The 18,386-nt window shown below is 40.0% G+C and overlaps 2 protein-coding genes across 8 annotated transcripts in view; one reads left to right on the forward strand and one right to left on the reverse strand.

The window, feature by feature from the left end:
* Positions 1–12,486, reverse strand: part of greb1l (GREB1 like retinoic acid receptor coactivator) — a 48,202-nt gene extending 35,716 nt beyond the window's left edge. Inside the window, exons 1-3 of one of the 6 annotated variants that reach the window (XM_040019208.1) lie at positions 2,599–5,214; positions 2,421–2,493; positions 539–633 (exon numbers count right to left, since the gene is read on the reverse strand). The gene's annotated coding sequence lies outside the window, so the exon portion shown is untranslated. Of the gene's footprint in view, positions 1–538; positions 634–2,420; positions 5,215–12,210 lie in introns of those variants that run through there. The other 5 variants (XM_040019217.1, XM_040019200.1, XM_040019174.1 and 2 more) reach the window with 5 other exon arrangements.
* Positions 12,487–14,278: 1,792 nt separating this feature from the next.
* The window catches only part of rock1 (Rho-associated, coiled-coil containing protein kinase 1), a 31,208-nt gene continuing 27,100 nt past the window's right edge, over positions 14,279–18,386 (forward strand). The window contains exon 1 of one of the 2 annotated variants that reach the window (XM_040019319.1): positions 14,279–15,207. In XM_040019319.1, the coding sequence (XP_039875253.1) occupies positions 15,097–15,207 (111 nt within the window). In that variant the 5' untranslated portion in view covers positions 14,279–15,096. The remainder of the gene's footprint in view (positions 15,208–18,386) is intronic. The other variant, XM_040019327.1, reaches the window with a different exon arrangement.

Below are 18,386 nucleotides of genomic sequence, written 5' to 3' on the forward strand. Positions count from 1 at the left end.
GCTCTGATATAGTCATTATAGGTAAACATATAGTATTATTGTAGGGTTTATATTACAATATAAGGCATCTTGAGGCGACTATTGTTCTGATTTGACACTGTATAAATAAAACTGAATTTAATAGTCAGGTATTTTGTACTTTTCTAAATCAAAGCCTGATATGCTGCAAGTGTTTTGTAAAAAAATTCTGACATGACAAATTAAAGGAAAACCCCCCCCCAAAACATTTCTTTAAATCCCTTAAAATTATTATGATCATTAAGCTTTGGGAAAAGTTTTTCTTTGAATAGGGATGAAAATGTAATAAAAAAAGTCTCTAAAACATGTTTTTGTGTTAAAGCGAATGCACAGATCTACTTATAAAATAGTCTGTTGAATGTCTGCATGTTTTATTTCTGGCTGCACTCAAGCTGAAATTGTGCCTCGCACAGATAATGGAGAAGAGAGAGCGAGGGTGCTACAGAGAGTGAGACAGAATGACCTCCACCGCCACAGAGGAACGCCGAGTCCTCGCAGCACATGGCTGGGTCTTGGTCACCTTAGCCTTGGACGGGCTGCAACAGCCAATGGTATAGCCTTCTGCTACAGTCAGCCCTCTCCCCCACAATCCTGGCTGCAGGAACGCTCACTGACCTTGTATTTCAATATGAAAAGGGAGAGAGAATGAGTGAGTAATGTCCTGTTTGGGGTCGTGTTTGTGTAATTAAGGTTATGTGTGCGTGGGCAGCAGCATTTTTTGGAAAAGCATCTATGGGCTAAGGCAAAGATGCTGCCAAGGTGACGCGGGAAATCTGGCTGAAAGCTTGAGTGTTTCCAGCTGCTGTTAGCATACATCAAGTTCTCTCACATTAACAATTATACACAAATTATACACATAGAAAAAAAAGGAAAGAAATGTGCATCAGTGTTGCAACTCCAACATCTAAGAGATTACACCAAATGGGTTGTTAAAATGATTTTCAGATGTCAATTGGAGCAAAAATAATGTCATGATTGATCAGCCCAAACCCATAAGCAAAGATTATTCACACAGCTACAATTTTCACAGCTGGATTATTAAAATTAAATGCTACTTTTAGCTGTTCTCTTATTCACAAGAGATCTGATTGGTGTTTGATTTGGTGCTCGTCCTGACCCAACCCTAAAAGCAACTGTGCCACCTCACAGAAAAGACGAGGTGAATGTGTACATCACTGCAGTGTGGAGCCAGCAAATTGGTCAATTAGTTTTCTATTCCACAATCAGTCTTAACAATCACAAGAAAGGCCTTACACAAAACCTCCAAACCCACACAGACTTAGATTAAAAAATATGTATAAAGTTCAGCAAGGCTAAGAAAATCCACTTTACGTGTATGTGTTTGTGTAAAACATGTTTTGGTGTTAAAGTGAATGCACAGATCTACTTATAAAATAGTCTGGTGAATGTCTGCATGTTTTATTTCTGGCTACACTCGAGCTGAAAATGTGCTCGAGTGCTGAACAGCGAGCTGGTATATGCTTTAGTTCTGCAGTGCACCTAAGACACACACGCATGCACATGGGTTGGATGGCCAGGCTAGAAACATTAACCAACTATAAATGACAAATTATTTATTAGACTATGCTAATGGACAGTTCACAAAGTCCTCAGTATGGGTGACCTCAGCATAAACATATAGAAGTTTTTAACATCATTTAACTGAATCTGTGGTTTGTTTTAAAGGACTGGAAACTGATTACCCTAGCACTTCCTTAGCCCATTATTTTTGGCTCTTGTTCCGCTAATGTGTGCATACAGAAATATGGAGAAAACACTTTGTGATTGTGCCCCACTGCCCTCCCCGAAAGTGTCCTCTTCACTCTGCTAATATCCCTGTGGGATGGATAATCACTCTCTCCCTCTCTGAAGCCCTCTCACCCCCCTCATTAATTTTACAAGGTGACAGAATAACACGTGAATTAGTAATCAGTCATCAAAGGTCCGCTGGTTAAACCCATAAATAATTCCACACACCCCATTTTCTCATATTAAAACTGGGTTGAATTTTTGACACAGGGTTCCTGCAATTGTTTCACAAGAAAAGCCTTGCTGGGACAGAAATGACTTCTGTCTTACAGAGCTTTTAATTTGGAAGAGGACACAGGAAATTCACAATGCAGCAACAAACAACATAGTGGCTCAAAAGTACTAAAATATGAACAACTTATTTGATAAAATTAGTCCTCGGAGAAGCCCTATAATCTAAATAAAAAACAAGAACCAGTTACAACTGAGTTAAAACAGTCTTTTTTGATACTCTTTACTGTTACTGTACCAACAATAACAGTAAAGAGTGATGCTAGTTTCAGCTAGCATTAGAGGAAGCTAGCTCATCATTAGCTACCCGACTCAATCACATTTTTAGCATTTCAGTACACTACGCCATGGTATACTTTTACCTTTGTTGTTGATCCAGAAGGTAATCGTCGCCAACTCCGTCCTCTCGTTATAAATTGAAAATAAATCAAATGGCTGAAAGTTGCAGAGCAGTTGAATACAACCTGGGTAAATAACTAAAAAACTTTTAGCATGCTAAACTGAAAAATTGAGACTTCAAGAGGAAAAATTTATACCAACCTAACCCACTGCCTGTGTGTGTGTGAAGTATTTTTTTTCTTGGTCATAAATATTAACAGGTCAGTTTTAGCCTACTGAACGTCTGTCAATCGAGTTAAAGCATTTTAAACAACATTAGCCGTATAACAGTGCTTGCTAACATAGCAAAAGCTCACATTTTTGAGCCAGCTAATATTAAGCGATCTTATTTACTTTTTGGGCCTCGGTTGCAGTGGGCGTGGCTTTCAGAGTACCACCCGACCCCTGGCCTTTGTCTCTAACGGCTCTCTCCTGATACATGCGTTAAGGGTGATTGCATTTTATAGACTAACTCTGATTGTTTTATTTCCTCATCTGGAGGGGGAAAAAAACAGCACTACACCCAAACCCATTAACACTGCAGTTAAGAGACACACTAATGATCATATGCAATGCTGTATGCCATTATAGCTGTTGTGTCACATAAAATGTGACATGCAGTCAAAAACAGAGCACTTCTGTATGTGTTAAATGGGCTTGGTGGAGCTGAGGGAGTAATAAGAAGAAAAATTTAAAGCTAAACTGCAATGCCAATCAAAATGTAAAGCAGTAAATGCTAAAAAAAATAAATCTTTTGCTTGCTTGTGTGAACAGAACATTCAGACAGATGAAGTGAAATTGCTTTAGTTATGACATAATATAGTGTTTTAGACATTTGCCTAAAACCGGTTCGATCCCAGGTGAAGATACAAATCCTTTTGGGGTTGTGTCAGGAAGAACATTCAACAACAAAAAAATCTGCCAAATCAAACATGCAGAGCTACCCGCTGTTCTTTCATCTCATTGCAATGGTTCAGGCTCAGGTTACTTTATTTGTACCCATAGGTAGATTTACTTTGCAGCAGTGAGTCATCTATACTCACATTTTCAGCAGAGACACAGACACATGCAGCAAAGCTATGATATGTTTATCTGACTAATGGCTGCTGGAAAAAAGCAGTTTTTAAACAGTGTTGTTCTGTTCAAAAAGTTGTTCAGAAGGAAGAAACTGAAGCTCCTTATGCATTGTCAAGTAAAATTGAAAGTGTTGCACAAGGATGCTGGGCTCAGCTGGGCTCAAATCAGCGTCTTAAATGCAGACCACAACCTACTGAGTGGATTTCTGCCAAAGTCCCTTGCCAGACACCAAAAGCACCTCCAGAGATCATGTTTCCATGCTATTTTAGCAGGACGCAGTTGGGCCAACATACTATTAGACAGGAAATTTTAATATCTGGCCAATTGGAAGAATAGTGTCATAACTCAGGCAACTCAAGCCTTCAAACGTGTTGATGTTGTGAAAATCTCTAATCTTTTACTAATCCTGCCCAAATAAAACTGGTCTGTAAAGATGAAGTAAATAAAAAAAGAAAAAAAAAGATTTAAAACAAGTGACATCAACAACTCTCCCTTTTTTAAAGTCACATGCTTGTGCTGCCAGCACTTACTTTATTGCCCCTTTAAACTAGAAACACTCCAGTTTATTGTTTCAAGAATGCTCAAATGGCTTACTTCAAGATGTTATGAACAAAAACACAATAAGATCATTTTATCTGGAGGATTTGGAAAGCAAAACCGTAAATTTTCCTTCACAGTATTGTGCTGTGATCCAGACTGTGGCACAGCACATGCTGTGCTCTTTAAAACGAACATGAAGCTGCAGGCTGAAATTTCTGTCTGCAGGTACTGTACCGCTGGAGCTGGCATCTGTGCATGGGCAGGGAATACAGCAGTACACCCTGTGAGAACACACTGTTCCATAACACTGCTGTGCAAGAAGGGATTCTCCGCTGAATGCTTTCAAGGTTTCAGTGGCAAGAATGAGGATATATTATGACTGAGTGCTCTCAGTGGAGACACACGCACAATTTGCGCTTTGTGAGTTCATATTGCTGTAATGGAGTCCACAAAAATCTGAGAGATTGATCTTAAAAAAAAAGGAGGAACAGTGTAGACATGAGTCTGTACTTCGTGCCACAATCCTACTGTGATGTGATTTGCAAGACACAACCTAATTTCTTTTTCCAAGAGTTCAGTGAGAGTCTCTCCTTCACCTTGACATGCCATCACTCCCCCACAAACACGTGCATGAACTCCCGCTTTCATGGTGAACCTTTGACACACTTCCTGGTGATTGACTCGAGGGCACAACCAGCTCGTTTTCATTCATTTCTGGGGGTTCATGTGCAGATGAAAAGAGCGTAAAAGTCTGGATGATAATATTCTGTAACTGCACCACAAAAAGGAGTGTATGAATAGAGGTTGAGCATGGTAACAGGAGGCTTAAATAAACTAAGGATTAGGTTCACTAAGTCATTTGGTTAGTCAAGCACAAAATCCAGCAGTGACAGATAAGAGCCTGCCCTGCATGTCAGAATCATAGAAAACAGGACAACAGGAAGTGGTGTCTACTGTGGTTGCGTAGCACTCATGCATAAATGTACACACACACACAGACACACCACCAAGATTAGCATCATAGATCTCCTTTTGCAACAAAGAGCAGGATGTTCAGCCCAGCGTTTTTGGCTGCACCTCTACTAGTGATGGGTCGTTCGCGAACGAAATGGCTCTTAGAGCCGACTCTTTGAAGTGAACGACGCGAGCCCTTTTTTTCCCCCTTTTTTTTTTTTCCCCCTTTCTCTCACCCTCTCTCTCGCCCTTTTTTGCGCTGGGCAGAGGGGGGAGGGGCGTTAGTTACACTCGCAGTAGCACAGGAACAGAGCCAGAGAGAAAAAGAGCAAGGGACAACAACACATCAGAAAGGTATAGTAATCATCCACTATTTTCAGTTGCAGATGATAAAGGATTCAGAAATCATGCAGGCCCATATGACAGAGAATGTGCATCTTCTTTTTGTTTTAATATTTTAATTTATATTTAATTGTGTTGTGGTTTGCAGTGTTTTGTGTTGTTTCACGTTAAATTTGTTTAAAAGGAAAAAGCTGAAAATTTAAATAGTTAAAATTTTAAAATGTAAATAGTTGTTTTTTGTATTATATGATTTATTTATTACATTTTATGTGGAGTGAATAAATAAAGTATATTTATGGTGGCCCTTAGAGACAAAGCACGTACAAACTCCAAAACACGTACAAACTCCAAAACGCGTAAAAACTCCAAAACACGTAAAAACTCAGAAGCACGTACAAACCCCGAAGCATGTACAAACTCCAAAACGCGTAAAAACTCCAAAACACGTAAAAACTCAGACGCACTTACAAACCCCGAAGCATGTACAAACTCCAAAACGCGTAAAAACTCCAAAACGCGTAAAAACTCCAAAACACGTAAAAACTCAGACGCACTTACAAACCCCGAAGCATGTACAAACTCCAAAACGCGTAAAAACTCCAAAACACGTAAAAACTCAGAAGCACGTACAAACTCAGAATCACGTGCTCCAGGATGCTAGGGCGCAGTGTTGAGCTTTTGTTACCTAGTGGCTACACAAGCCAGGAAGTATCAACAACCGGATTTGGTGTGTGGTAGTAACAGGTAAATGAACTTTTTTTTTTAAATTATTTGAATAAATATGAGTGCTTGTCTATAAATACACAAACAATACACACATGCTTTCAATTGTGTAATTTAAGTGATCTGAGTAGCTCTGTTTTGGAAGTTCAGTTAACGCTAGAAATGTGTTTTGGAGTTTGTATATGCTTTAGACTTTGTACGTGCTTTGTCTCTAGGGGCCATATATAAACATATATAAATAAAACCACTTTTTTTACATTAGTAATTCCTTTTCTGCATAATTTTATATTATTGTTAATGATAAATTAATTAAAGCAACAAAACAACCTGAAGAGCCGGTACGGAGCCGAAAGAGCCGGCTCTTTTTAGTGAGCCGAGCCGAAAGAGCCGGATCTCTAAAAAGAGCCGGAAATCCCATCACTAACCTCTACATTTTACATGTCCTACATTCTTGACTAAGTTCCTTTCATCCATCCCAAAAAGCCAGATCACTCTAGGACTGAGAGAGAGAAAAAAAGGGGGCATTCTTTCAGCTCAGAGGAATTTCATCCTTACATCGTTTCCCCTTTGCTCCTGAGCAGGCCGTAAACACTGAGGTGTGAAGCAGACTCTCACCCAGAAGCACAAATTCATGGTCGGCTGAGGGGATAACGTTAAACAGTTAATTATCTGCATTTTATTTAAGGGGTGTGTTAAATTAAGTTCAGCCTAAGGCTATGTCCACACTAGTGTTTTCAGTCATTGTCAGAGTTGTGTGTCCACATTGAAACGGCCGAAAACGCTTACGTTCCAGTACTGTGCATGCGCAAAAGCGAATGAGAATTAAAGAACTTGAACAAAAGCTATTTTTTTCCGTTTTCGTTTTAAAAAATAATCCCATCCACACGTAAAGGCAGAAATGAAGGAAAACGCTGCTAGGAACATGCCAAAGCAACAGGTGGCGATATATTCCTAACCGTGCAGAAATGTTGGCCAATCAGAAGTCTCGAAGCCTCGGTGGGAAAAAGTAACAAAGCTGGGGCATAGAAGCTAGTGATGTGCGATACCACTGATTTCCTTTCCGATCCGATACCAAGTAAAATTCAGGGTGGTATCGGCGATACTGATCCGATACCGATACTCTGTACAAAAACTTAATGTTTCATTGCATTTCATAGTACAATATATAATTGTAATAATAACATAACCATATTGCTTCATAATGATTAGAGGACATCAGACAACTTGTTTTTATTGCTTAATAATGCAGAATAATCATATAGAAATAAAAAAAACTGACGTTGTGCGCTATTTGAGCATGTTGCCTGCCTGCAGCACTAAAGGACTCTGCGAGAGACGTCTGTCTCGCCCTAGCAGCACCTGTCCCTGTCCTCCTCTTCAGTTCGCCTCAACATAAGCTTATCATATTCTGTGATGTGATTTACTCCGAGGTGTTTGACGAGGTCAGTGGTATTGCCACAACAATGTGTCCACACAGGACTCTGTTTGCGCTCAGCCATTGTTGTGAGTGTGCACGCCAGGGGCTGCCACACATTTATACAGCCGTATTCCGCATATGACTATGAAAGGCGTAAGAGGAAGTAGTTCCTTCCAAATTAGACGATCCGAATTGTATAGTTTCTTTCCACTGCGTTCATTTTAATGGAAAAACTACAAATTTACCCCAGAGTACTAAAATATCGATATTATAATATGAAAATCGATTCTAGAACATAAATTGCTGGTATCGGAAGAATCGATATTTCAGTATCGATCCGCACACCACTAATAGAAGCAGAACCAAGTCGTATGTGTGGAGGGACAGTAACTGTGTGTGTATATGTAAGCATTTAAACATTGCAGAGAGTAAAATTAATAGTAATAGTATTGTAGAAATTAATTTCACCGAAACAATAACGTGGCACACAGTGTGACATCAAAAAATGCGCACACCTTTGACGCTGCATTTTCTCAGTTTTTCTCGTCCACACGTAAATGCAAAAACGGAGTTTTCAAAAATATCCACCCTGGCCGGAGTTTTTAAAAATCTCAGTTTTCAGTGACCAAAAACGCCGTTTATGTGTGGACAAAAGGTGCAAACGCATAGAAAAACCTGCATTTTCAAAAATACCCGGGTACGTGTGGACGTAGCCTAAGTTTTAAATTAAATTGCTCTGGATTTTGATGCCCACTTAATTTTTTGTTCGTCAAACCTTATAGTGTGCTACTGAATACGTACAACCCTCCTTTGCCATAAAATCCCAGGTTTGGCTCTAAATAAGTACTATGTACTAATTTCTGTTTACGTGTATGTACTGTAGTGACAATGGTTGGTAAAGAGAGAAGAAATGTGTACTGAAGTAAATAAAAAAACAGATATAATTGCTCAATTTCCTGCAGGTGAAACTAAGACATAACAGCTGATGGTGGAGGGCTTAGAGGAGGAAGCCCTCCCCCGGTAGCGGGATCAATGCACATAAATGGAAGAGGTCACAGACCTTTGACATCTCCTTTCAGCCGGGGGAGGGGCACAGGCCTTTGTGAAATTGGCTTTAATGATCCAGTTGTCAGGCGTGTCATACACCAGCATACAGTACATACAGTTTCAATTTACAATTTTAGGTCTTTCCTCTTCACACTCAGGTTTTACACATTTAACTAATCCAACAGCAACAAGTGTCAGGTTTGGATAAAGAAAAGTAATATTCTGTCTGCATCCAGCTGCCTTGTTTCTAGCTTCATCACTCCCACTTCTTTTTTCCCCCCTTTCTCCCATCTCTTCCCCTCTGGAGGCTCCCCAGCTCTTCTCAAACCTTATTTGTGCTTCTCCTCTTCTTCCTTTCATGATGCATTTTTCAAGAGACAATCATTAAAAAGGAAACATGGAGGACCACTTTCTACAGTGTTTGCTGTTTCCATGGTTCCGCAGAGATGATATTGAAAAATTAAAATTAGCAAGATGCCAAATATTAAATATTCACTCGGATGAATGAGAGCTTCAAAACACACGGTGAACTGTTCTTTCTGCTGCTTTTTAAGTGAATAGAATGGGAGACAGATGTGATTCTCTGCAGAAGAAAGAAAAACATACAGCCCTTACGTGGCCCCTGTAGTCTGAATATTTGCTTTCATTTATTTAGACTCACAACATTACAAGTGAACACAGTGTTCCTGGCATTCTTGGCCCCCAATAAAAATAAACAAAAAGACAGGTTAAAGGTTTAGAAGCATCCATGTGGAAGACGTTTGGCTTCGCACATCATGGCTGAGATGCTCTTTGAATTTTTATGTTTTGCTGAAAAGGGCCAGTTAATCTTTGATATACAGTGACACGGTAAGGTTAGCTAGTCACATTAGACACAGTTACTGCTAAAAAGCACTAAAGAGATCTCATTAGGAATCACAAAACATCTTCTTCTCCTGAAAGTGAACCTCGATCTATCTGCAATTTATTTGCATTTACCAACAAGCATTTTTTTTTGTAGGAGACCTGACCTCTGTTTGCAAGAAGTGGGACGTAATGCTTCTTTATAGGGAGGGAGGGATGGAAATTTACTGCATTTCCAGCTTGTAGTCACACTACAGAACAACATATGTGAGACAAATGCATTAAATTGAATTTTTCTTTAATTAAAAAAGCTACAAAATACATATAAAACAATATCAATTAGCTTGAACCTCAAACAACGGCAACAGTTAAGCTGCTGAGATATTAATGCAGATGCAGTAATAATTTCAATAATACAAATAAATGTAAAAACACACATTTTATATACTGAATATTTTAACTTTTTATATTTTTAGGATGTTCTGCTGACAAAATTTACACACTTTTGTTTAAGTAAGCAAGTCAAATTTTAGTGCTTATTTTTTCTTGCTGTGGCACTGATGGAAACACTGACATTTTAATGAACTACGTTTTTGATGACAGAACAGGTTTTGGTGACACAATCGTATTGACAACACGGGATATGAGGATAAAACCTGAATAGAGGGTCATGACTCCTGCCTCAGCAATTTGATGAATGGCGCCTATATTGAGGACCACCTGTTTTCTGGGGCTTGTCACACTGCAGCTGAAGAAGTGTGAAAACAATAGCGCTGATCTCTTTAGTTGGGATTTTGTCCCTCGTGCCATCTGCACTCGTGATCAGAAAAGGGCACATTCACTGAAAAGTACTTCAGAAAGAATCAACAGAAACATCTGCTGGTTACCCCCGGAGGTGTTTTTGTGATCTCAGAACTGGTATCATGGATGATCTGATTTAGTTTCATTGATCGGTATATAAAATTTGCTTGAAGCCACCATGGAATCTGAATCCACTGTGTTACTGATTAAATGGATAGTCAGTCGGTTTGAATCTTTTTGTTATGACAGCGAATACAATCCTTGGTGATCTGACAGAGCCCGGTTTATCATAACAGCAAATGAACACAAATCTTCTTTGTGAAGGAAAAAAAGAGAAAGGCACAAGGCCAACTGAGTAAACAACACGACATGAACACCAAAAGCAGAGCCCCAAAAATTACAGTGAGAGAATAATAACAGGAAAATAAATCAATCTGTTACCCTGGTGACAATTGCCTGAGCACGAATGGATGTGACATAGTCATTTATCCACAACCTGGTTAATTTTTTTTTTTCACAAGCGAAATGTCATGCTGCATTTTTGGAAAACCTCTTTGCCTCATAACAGGTTTCCAACACAATAAAACAATGGATGAGAAGATGGGGAAGAAAAGGAAGGTAGACCAGCATCGTAAGGAAAGAAAAGGTCGGATAATGCTCCGCCCAAATAAGATGTGTTATTATTTTAAATAGGACATCGTTTGAAGGCAAACAGAAATGAGGTGCATCTTACTTAATTTGTAGTTTTGAACGATCCAATGTGCATGTTTTTGTGAAAAAGGGAGGGAACCTTCAGGTGTTTAATGAAACAACAGCTTAGAAATTTTTAAAGTTTTACTTGAGACTGCAGATTAAAAAGTTAAGATGCAACAGTCACTGAAAGCAAGCCAGTCAGAGCCTTCACAAAGCAACATGAGAAAGAGACATCTCCTTCAAGGCTAAAGAGAGAGAGACCTGTCCTAGTGCACGAATGCTGTCATGGGGCCTTAGTTATCTCCACCAAGATTAAGTCCCAATTGTTCACCAGGAACAAAGGCAGCCAGTGAGGAAACCAGCCCCCCAAGGGCCAGATGGTCAGCGCTCAGAGCCCCCCTGACCCCTCCATTCCTTGTCCTCTTTGACAGGGCTGCGCGTGCTCCACGCAAGACAGGCCACCCAGCTAATTGACAAATGAATGATTACTCATGTGATACTGTACTCATGTAAAGTTCCTGCTGTGAAGCAGTAAAAAATAAGCAGAAGGTCTACTGTAAGCACCCCCGTGCATCTGGTACAGTGCCAAATGTGCTGTGGATGGAAGAATGTTGTAATATGCACAGGCTCCAAATAAACTGCTGCTCACTCTTATCTGATATGACTTTATCTAAGCTGTTGAAGCTTGTTTCAACACCAAGCCTTAGGCAACTGTAACAGTATTCAGCAGACACACGCACAAGTATTAGTGACCTGGCTCCAGGCATAGTCGGCATGGCTTTCCTAACAATGAATAATTACCAACAAGTACTGAAGCAATCACAGTGGATAAATGGACTGATTGCTAAAATGATCATGTTAAAGCTTGGCTGCACTCTCTCTCACACATCTTGTGGGGACATCTAATTGACATAATGCTTACCCTAGCCCCTTACCCCAATCCTAACCATGAAAAATGAATGCCTAACCATATCCCTTACCCTAAACCTAACCATAACCCAATTGTAACCCCTAAAACCTCTCAAAAAAAAACAAAACAAACAACAACCTTCCAACCTGTGAGGACAAGGATTATGGTCCAAGGGCTGTTGTTCCCCACAAGTATAGCAAACTTCCAATTTTTGGTGCCCACAAAGATATAAAAAAACACACACACACACACACACACACACACACACAGAGAGAGAGAGAGAGCCAGCGTTTACGGCTGAACATCAATGACATCCCGATTTAGAAGGCTTGCTGGTTTGTGCCAATTATACTGCACCAAAACAAATTAAGGCCTCGAGGAAAATAAGAAATAAAATAAAAAAAACGCAGTTCAAACGCAAGCCTACCTTATATGTAACGCAGCAAGTCACATTTCCACGGGGATTGGGGTCCGTGTGTAAACTTGCGCTCTCCGGTTCCGACGCCAGTACCAACGTTGCTGCTGCTTTGGGCGCTCGGCTGCTCACAGCTGATCACAGCCGACGAAGCAACAACGTGACGTCAGGAAGCTACAGTACGTACCGTTTGGTTCAAATCAGCGGAAGTTCGGCTAAGGTTGTTCTTTGTGATCGCTTGTTTATCAAATGGGAGGAAAAAGGCAAAAGAGGTCGTCCAAAGCTAGTAAATGAATAGTAACCATCGACGACATGTATAAGTAGTTTTTTGTTTTATTATAGTTTAAACGTGCAGTAAGAACTATATTAGGTACTACTAACTTTACGTTACAATATAGCGTCGACAGCATGATATTTGCACGGTTGATTCGCAGATATAAGAAAAATAAACAGTTTGCACGAAAGACTAATGATAAACATGCCAAGAAAGTGAAAAGAACGAGTCAACAATCTCACCGAAACACGAACATACATCTACACACACCTGAAAATGAAGGTTATGTTTAAGTTGCATTTTTTTAAAAACATGCATACTTACACCTTTAGGTGATTGTATGGTGATTGCGCAAACTGTTCAAAACCTGCTTTTGGTTTTCAGATCAAAATGCTGTCAGATCCCTCTGTATGTACAAATCATTAATACACTGGGGGTACACGAAAGCATGGTCTTTAATGCTGCATAGCTTTGATAGATACTTCTGGTCATATAAAGGAATATGAATACGAAACATACGCGACATGTGGACTTTGCACCCCTTGTCATAAAGTCAAGCTCAATGGGCTTATTCAAGTTCTTGAAAACGAGTGAGCTCTCTCGATAAATTGTAAAACATCGCCCCCTGTCGTATGACATCAAGAATAAAAAAATGACATTGAAGGTAAGCACTCAAGTTATTACGCAGTACAGCAAACAATTCTTGTGCAATAGATGCGCTTTTAAAAATGTGCAGCATTTACAGGAAACAAATGAACAGACATTAAATCAGAGAGAGAAGTATGTGCTTCACTGTATTCCAAACCTTTCCAGGCTGTAGCCTTGGTGGTTCTTGTTTGGCTCTGTTGGTTGTTCCTGGACATCCTAACCAATTTCCTCTCATCTGAGGGTGAAAGCCAAAGTCTGGAAGATGAGCCAAAGTGATGATACATCAGTATATTGGTTTGAACTGCAGATCTGAGTTTGCAGTTGTTTAGAAATAGCTCCAAGAGACCTTCCCAGATTATGTCTTTTAACACACTGTTGAACCTCAGCACCACTTATTAAAAGATTTAACTGAGTGTAAGTATATATTTGAGCCTGTATATGTACTCTTGACACTGTGTGGAGTAGAGAAAATCTAAAATAAATTCAAATTTGCGCACCCAAGTGTTTCTTTAGATGTATACTGCTCAACCATTGCACCCTGGAAAAAGAACCATCCAAAGAAATAAGTAAAAGTTCCAAATTGCCATGACAGTTATGGGCAAGATGAGTCTATGTAAACTTTCATAACTGACTGTACATGTTAGTTATGAAAGAATAATTTTGAGAGTGTGTGGTTTTGTTGCACATAATGTAAGCCAGTGGAGAATAGATTAAGCTAGTTAAAGCTCAGCTTTAACTTAAAAATAACATCAGGAATTAAAAAAAAATATATATAGATTAGTAATAATATAATCATCACAATTAATAAAAATTATTCTAATATATTATTCTAATATATGCTGTTATTATTATTATTATTATTATTATTATTATTATTATTATGTAATTGTCATAACATTTAGATAGTGTTTATAGTACTTCCTATGGATATTCGGATGAATGGTTTTGCTGTTTGTGTCGTGACCATTATTTTTTATTTCCAGTCTAACCAACAGTATTTCTAAAATTGTCTTTTTTTTTTTTTTAATAAAAAAGAACCAAATAGAATCTCTATATATCAACATTAAAGATAAATATTTTTAAACTTAATTTAAGTTTATTCTTCCTCGGATGGTAGATTTTCAGTGAGATCATAACGTTTAGGCAACTTTTTAACGTTTGGGAGCAGCAACGTGTTGCCTTCCAGTTTGTGATGTAGACTTGCGCATGCCCAGTACCTGACATTTGAAGTATCTTCTCAGGGGTGTTTGAACAGGAAGGCGGACATATTGGCGAGACTGTTGGAGAAAATCGGGCATCGTCTGCGATTGTTTTCTGAAAAGTAACACACATCAAACCCAATCTGTCTGTATTCCATCTGAGGGATAAAGCAGTTCGGACGGGGAGGCAATCGAGGCTCAGTGACAGCGCACGCAACGCTACAGATGGACTGCATTTAAACGTTGTAACGACTCCGTCTTTACACTCATCGAAATTTGGAAGAAGCAGAAGTTTTTTTTTCCCACCACTTCTACTTTTGAGCTGTCAGATTGGTTTGTCATTTTCTGCAGGGGCCTGGCATAGATATGGGAACGGCACAGGACTAGCTTTCCAACAAATTGTGCTTTTTTTCAGACAGACGGTGCATTCACGTTTTAACTGCCTTTTGTTTGGATGCACCAACATTTTAAGCCCTTATCCTCAGCGGCATCCCACGGAGGCTGACTAATCTGTCGCCGCATTTATCTTTGCCACTAAAGTTGTTTGCCACTCGTACCGGGGACACATACTTCAAATCCGAAAATGTGGCTTTTGCATGTTCAATGCGACCTTAAAGCGTGTGGAAGCTCCAGGAGAACGATGTGTTTTCTTTGAAGTGCGGCGGAAAGTTCAGAAGAAGAAAGGGACATTTGGCTAGCTAGCTAGCTATCGCTAGCTGCTAAAGCTAGCTAGCCACTCGCCATTGGGCTGTTTTTGTTCATAACTCAACGTCGGGAATGAGTTTTGCAGCAAAAATGTCTGCTGGGGATACCATGGAGGCTCGATTTGAAAAGATCGATGCCATGTTGAAAGACCCAAAGTCAGAAATAAACACGGATTGTCTGCTGGTAAGTTTGTAGCATAGTAGCGGGCTAAAGTGGCTAACGTAGCGATTCAGCCAATTTCGGGGTCAGTGTAGTCCTTGGAGCAGAAATTCTTTCCGAGACCAGCACACTTCATCTTGTCACTGAAGAATTGCTGACACAGAATATACAGACATTTAGTTAGCTTGAACACCTGTGCACTGGCATGTAAAAACTAGGGGTATTAATTTTAACACCTCCAGATACTTTACAAAATCGAAGGCAAAAACGCACACTAGAATAGGGTGGAAATAACAATCTTTAACTGCGGTATTCTGCTAGTTTAAAATAAAAATAACGAATAATTGTAACGTAATGACTAATAAGTTGGACAGATGGCACAGAGACACACACTTCGTTACAATATTTTTGTTTTAGGCAAGTTAAAACCCATCAACTGGTGAGTTTCCTGCCTTGCACTGCAAACCGATTGTGCTATATATATTTTTGGTCACCAGTGTGCAGCTTAGAGCATTTAAAAGGTGACCAGTTAGATGTGTTGTTTGTTTCAGCTTCATATAAAGTGATAGGCCCTCTTCAAGCCTGTTCTAACCTGCAGAGCTTCAGCTGCATCAGTACACCTGTTGGCTAGAGTTTTTCCTGGCTGCTTCCTGCCTGTGGGTGACAACTCACGAAATGACTCCTATCTTAAAGGAAAGGCGGCTGTTGCCACGTGCTTCAGCCTGGAGCAACACCTTTATTGGTTTTTATTACGTGCAGCAGTCCCAGAAACTGACTCATCGTGGAGGGGATGTTGTTACGTCGAGGGTGTGTTGATATGAGGAGCGTTTCAGGTTCAGTGACAGCCGTGCTGCGTGTTTTCGCACGGATTTGCGTCTTTGTGACTAAAGGGAGCGGTTGTGCTCAGATGTTTGTTGTGGTAGAATCAAAATGAGTGTAGGTAATCGGCTGGGGGGACGGACGGACTTGCCTTGAATTTCCAGTTACTGACTTAAAACCTATGTTTTGGGTTTTCGTGTCTGACCTACTTTTTCGCCTTGGGCACACCACTGAAGTGGCAAGAAATAAACAGTTCCCATATTATTATGTATATCCTAATAGTTCTTGTGGCTACGTGGCTCTTTGATTGATTCCTCTTGACTTTATGATATAGGAGTGGACTAATGTCCTAAACAAATGAAGTAAGGAAAGCCCTATAGGAAAAGGGGCTTATCCCAAAACCCCACCCACACATCCCAGAGTGTTTGTGTTCAGGGTGCTACAGATAGTGGTCTTTAGTTAAGAAAAATTGCTTAGCACTGACCTCCCATCGTGTTGCAGAAAAGGGGCTCTTAAACTCACCTAGAGGTGCACATGCTCTGCATTTCTAATGGCAAAAAGCTGTGGGGACTGTTCCCACTGGCAGCCTCACACACAAGGGTGTTGTTCGGTTTTTTTTTCTTTTTCTTCCCCTCTCTGCAATCGCCCCTGATCAATGAATGGAGGCCTTTTGCTGAGGCGCTCTCTGCCACCATGCAACTCCACCCACAGCTTAATAAAATTCCATGCTAATCAAATAACCTCTTGTCTTTGACTGGCCTGGAGTTCCCTGTGTGTCCCAGAGCCATTCTGCATGTCTGGAGAGTTGAGCCCAAGCAGGCAGCTCTGAGGTAGCTGGGTGTGGGCTCTGCTCTCTACCCATAAACCAAAATTATGTGGACTGAAGACTCATGTTTCTGAGGGCTGTGAATCAGGACATTTAACGAATGAAGCAGCCAACATGCTTGGCTATGAGTAATAGGCTCCATCAGAATGCACAATGCAAGCCTTTTACTGGCTGTGTTTCTGTACCTGGTATAGCACTCTGAAGTATAGGACCGTTGGGATTACACTTTTCCCTTATTGGAGCTTGGCCTGTGATATGTGTGATGGTGACATTTGGCCTGTACCTTAGTGCTCAGCTCTGGGCTTGCATAACCATTCACTGTTCTCCAGTCCTGCTGCCCTTATCTTCACCCGCTAAATAAATCCTGCTCAGAGTGAAGAGAGCCTTATCTAGATGGGCAGCCCCCTCCCCAATCATTGTGCTCTACATTGGCTTCTACAGAGCCAATCTGAACAGACAGAATTCCTGACATTGTGATGTGAAAGCTCAGTTGCCATTAAAGGTCTAAGCATTGTTAATATATTTTATTCTTCTGTCAACCAGCAATGACCGGTTTGTATCGAAGTCTTTAGAAAAATGAAAATTGGTTGTGTATTTGTCAAAGTACTGAAAAATGTCCCAGGTACCCTCGCACTTGGCGCTAGAGCATTAAAGTGGAGTCTGTTTATCATCTAGTGCATTATAATAAATGAATCGATGTGTTAGGACTCGCTGTGAGCGATAATTGAGGTGCACTACATAAAGGCTTCCTGCCATCATCTTTGTTCTTCCTTTGACACTTGGACTACGTCAGCGCCTCTGAGTTTGATCCCTCTTTCATCTGTTATTTGGGCTTTAAATCTGTAATAAGAGTAATTACAGGAAACGGCAAGGCCAATAAACCAGATTCATACGATGGCGACTGTGCGAGTACTGCACGTCATGGTGGATGCTCTGACTTTGATTTAGAGTGTGAGCTAAAATCAGAAATGCTGCATATATTTCAGTTCGTGTAGGAGATGGCAATAGATAAATTAGCTTTGTGGTGAGATTCCTATACATTTAGATGAGTATGAGACACAGAGATTTATTTTGTTGAAATGAAACATTTGGAGGTCAACATCGGCCAGTTTTTTCTACTTAGTTTAGATTTAGTCTTAAAACATCAGAACTGAGTGAGTGATTCTTATGCCTTATAATGAAATGATAAAGAAACTTTGGTATAAAAACAGCTGGTGTGAAAACTTGTATTTATTGTTTAAGTCCAATTCGGACTAAGGTCTAATGCTGGATATAGCCCAATTAAGGGAAACTATCATACAATAAAATGAGGCCTTATAGAAGCTTGCCTTGAAAAACAGTTGTTCTGAGCGTCTAGCATAAACATGTTTGTGGCCTGCATTCTGATTTCCTTGCATGGTTGATTTGCCAAGGCCCAACTTTTGAAAAACAGCCAGTGAATCCTTGTCCTGCCTTCACGACCTTTGCCTTTAATGGACCTGCCCTGGCTCTTAAGGTGTTGTCTTGCACTGATAATGCAGCAAAATTCAGTGTCGTTCTAGATTTACTGGAGATTTTT

The sequence above is a fragment of the Simochromis diagramma genome, unplaced genomic scaffold (assembly GCF_900408965.1).
Source record: "Simochromis diagramma unplaced genomic scaffold, fSimDia1.1 OVJJ01000205.1, whole genome shotgun sequence".
NCBI classification, from domain to species: domain Eukaryota; kingdom Metazoa; phylum Chordata; class Actinopteri; order Cichliformes; family Cichlidae; genus Simochromis; species Simochromis diagramma.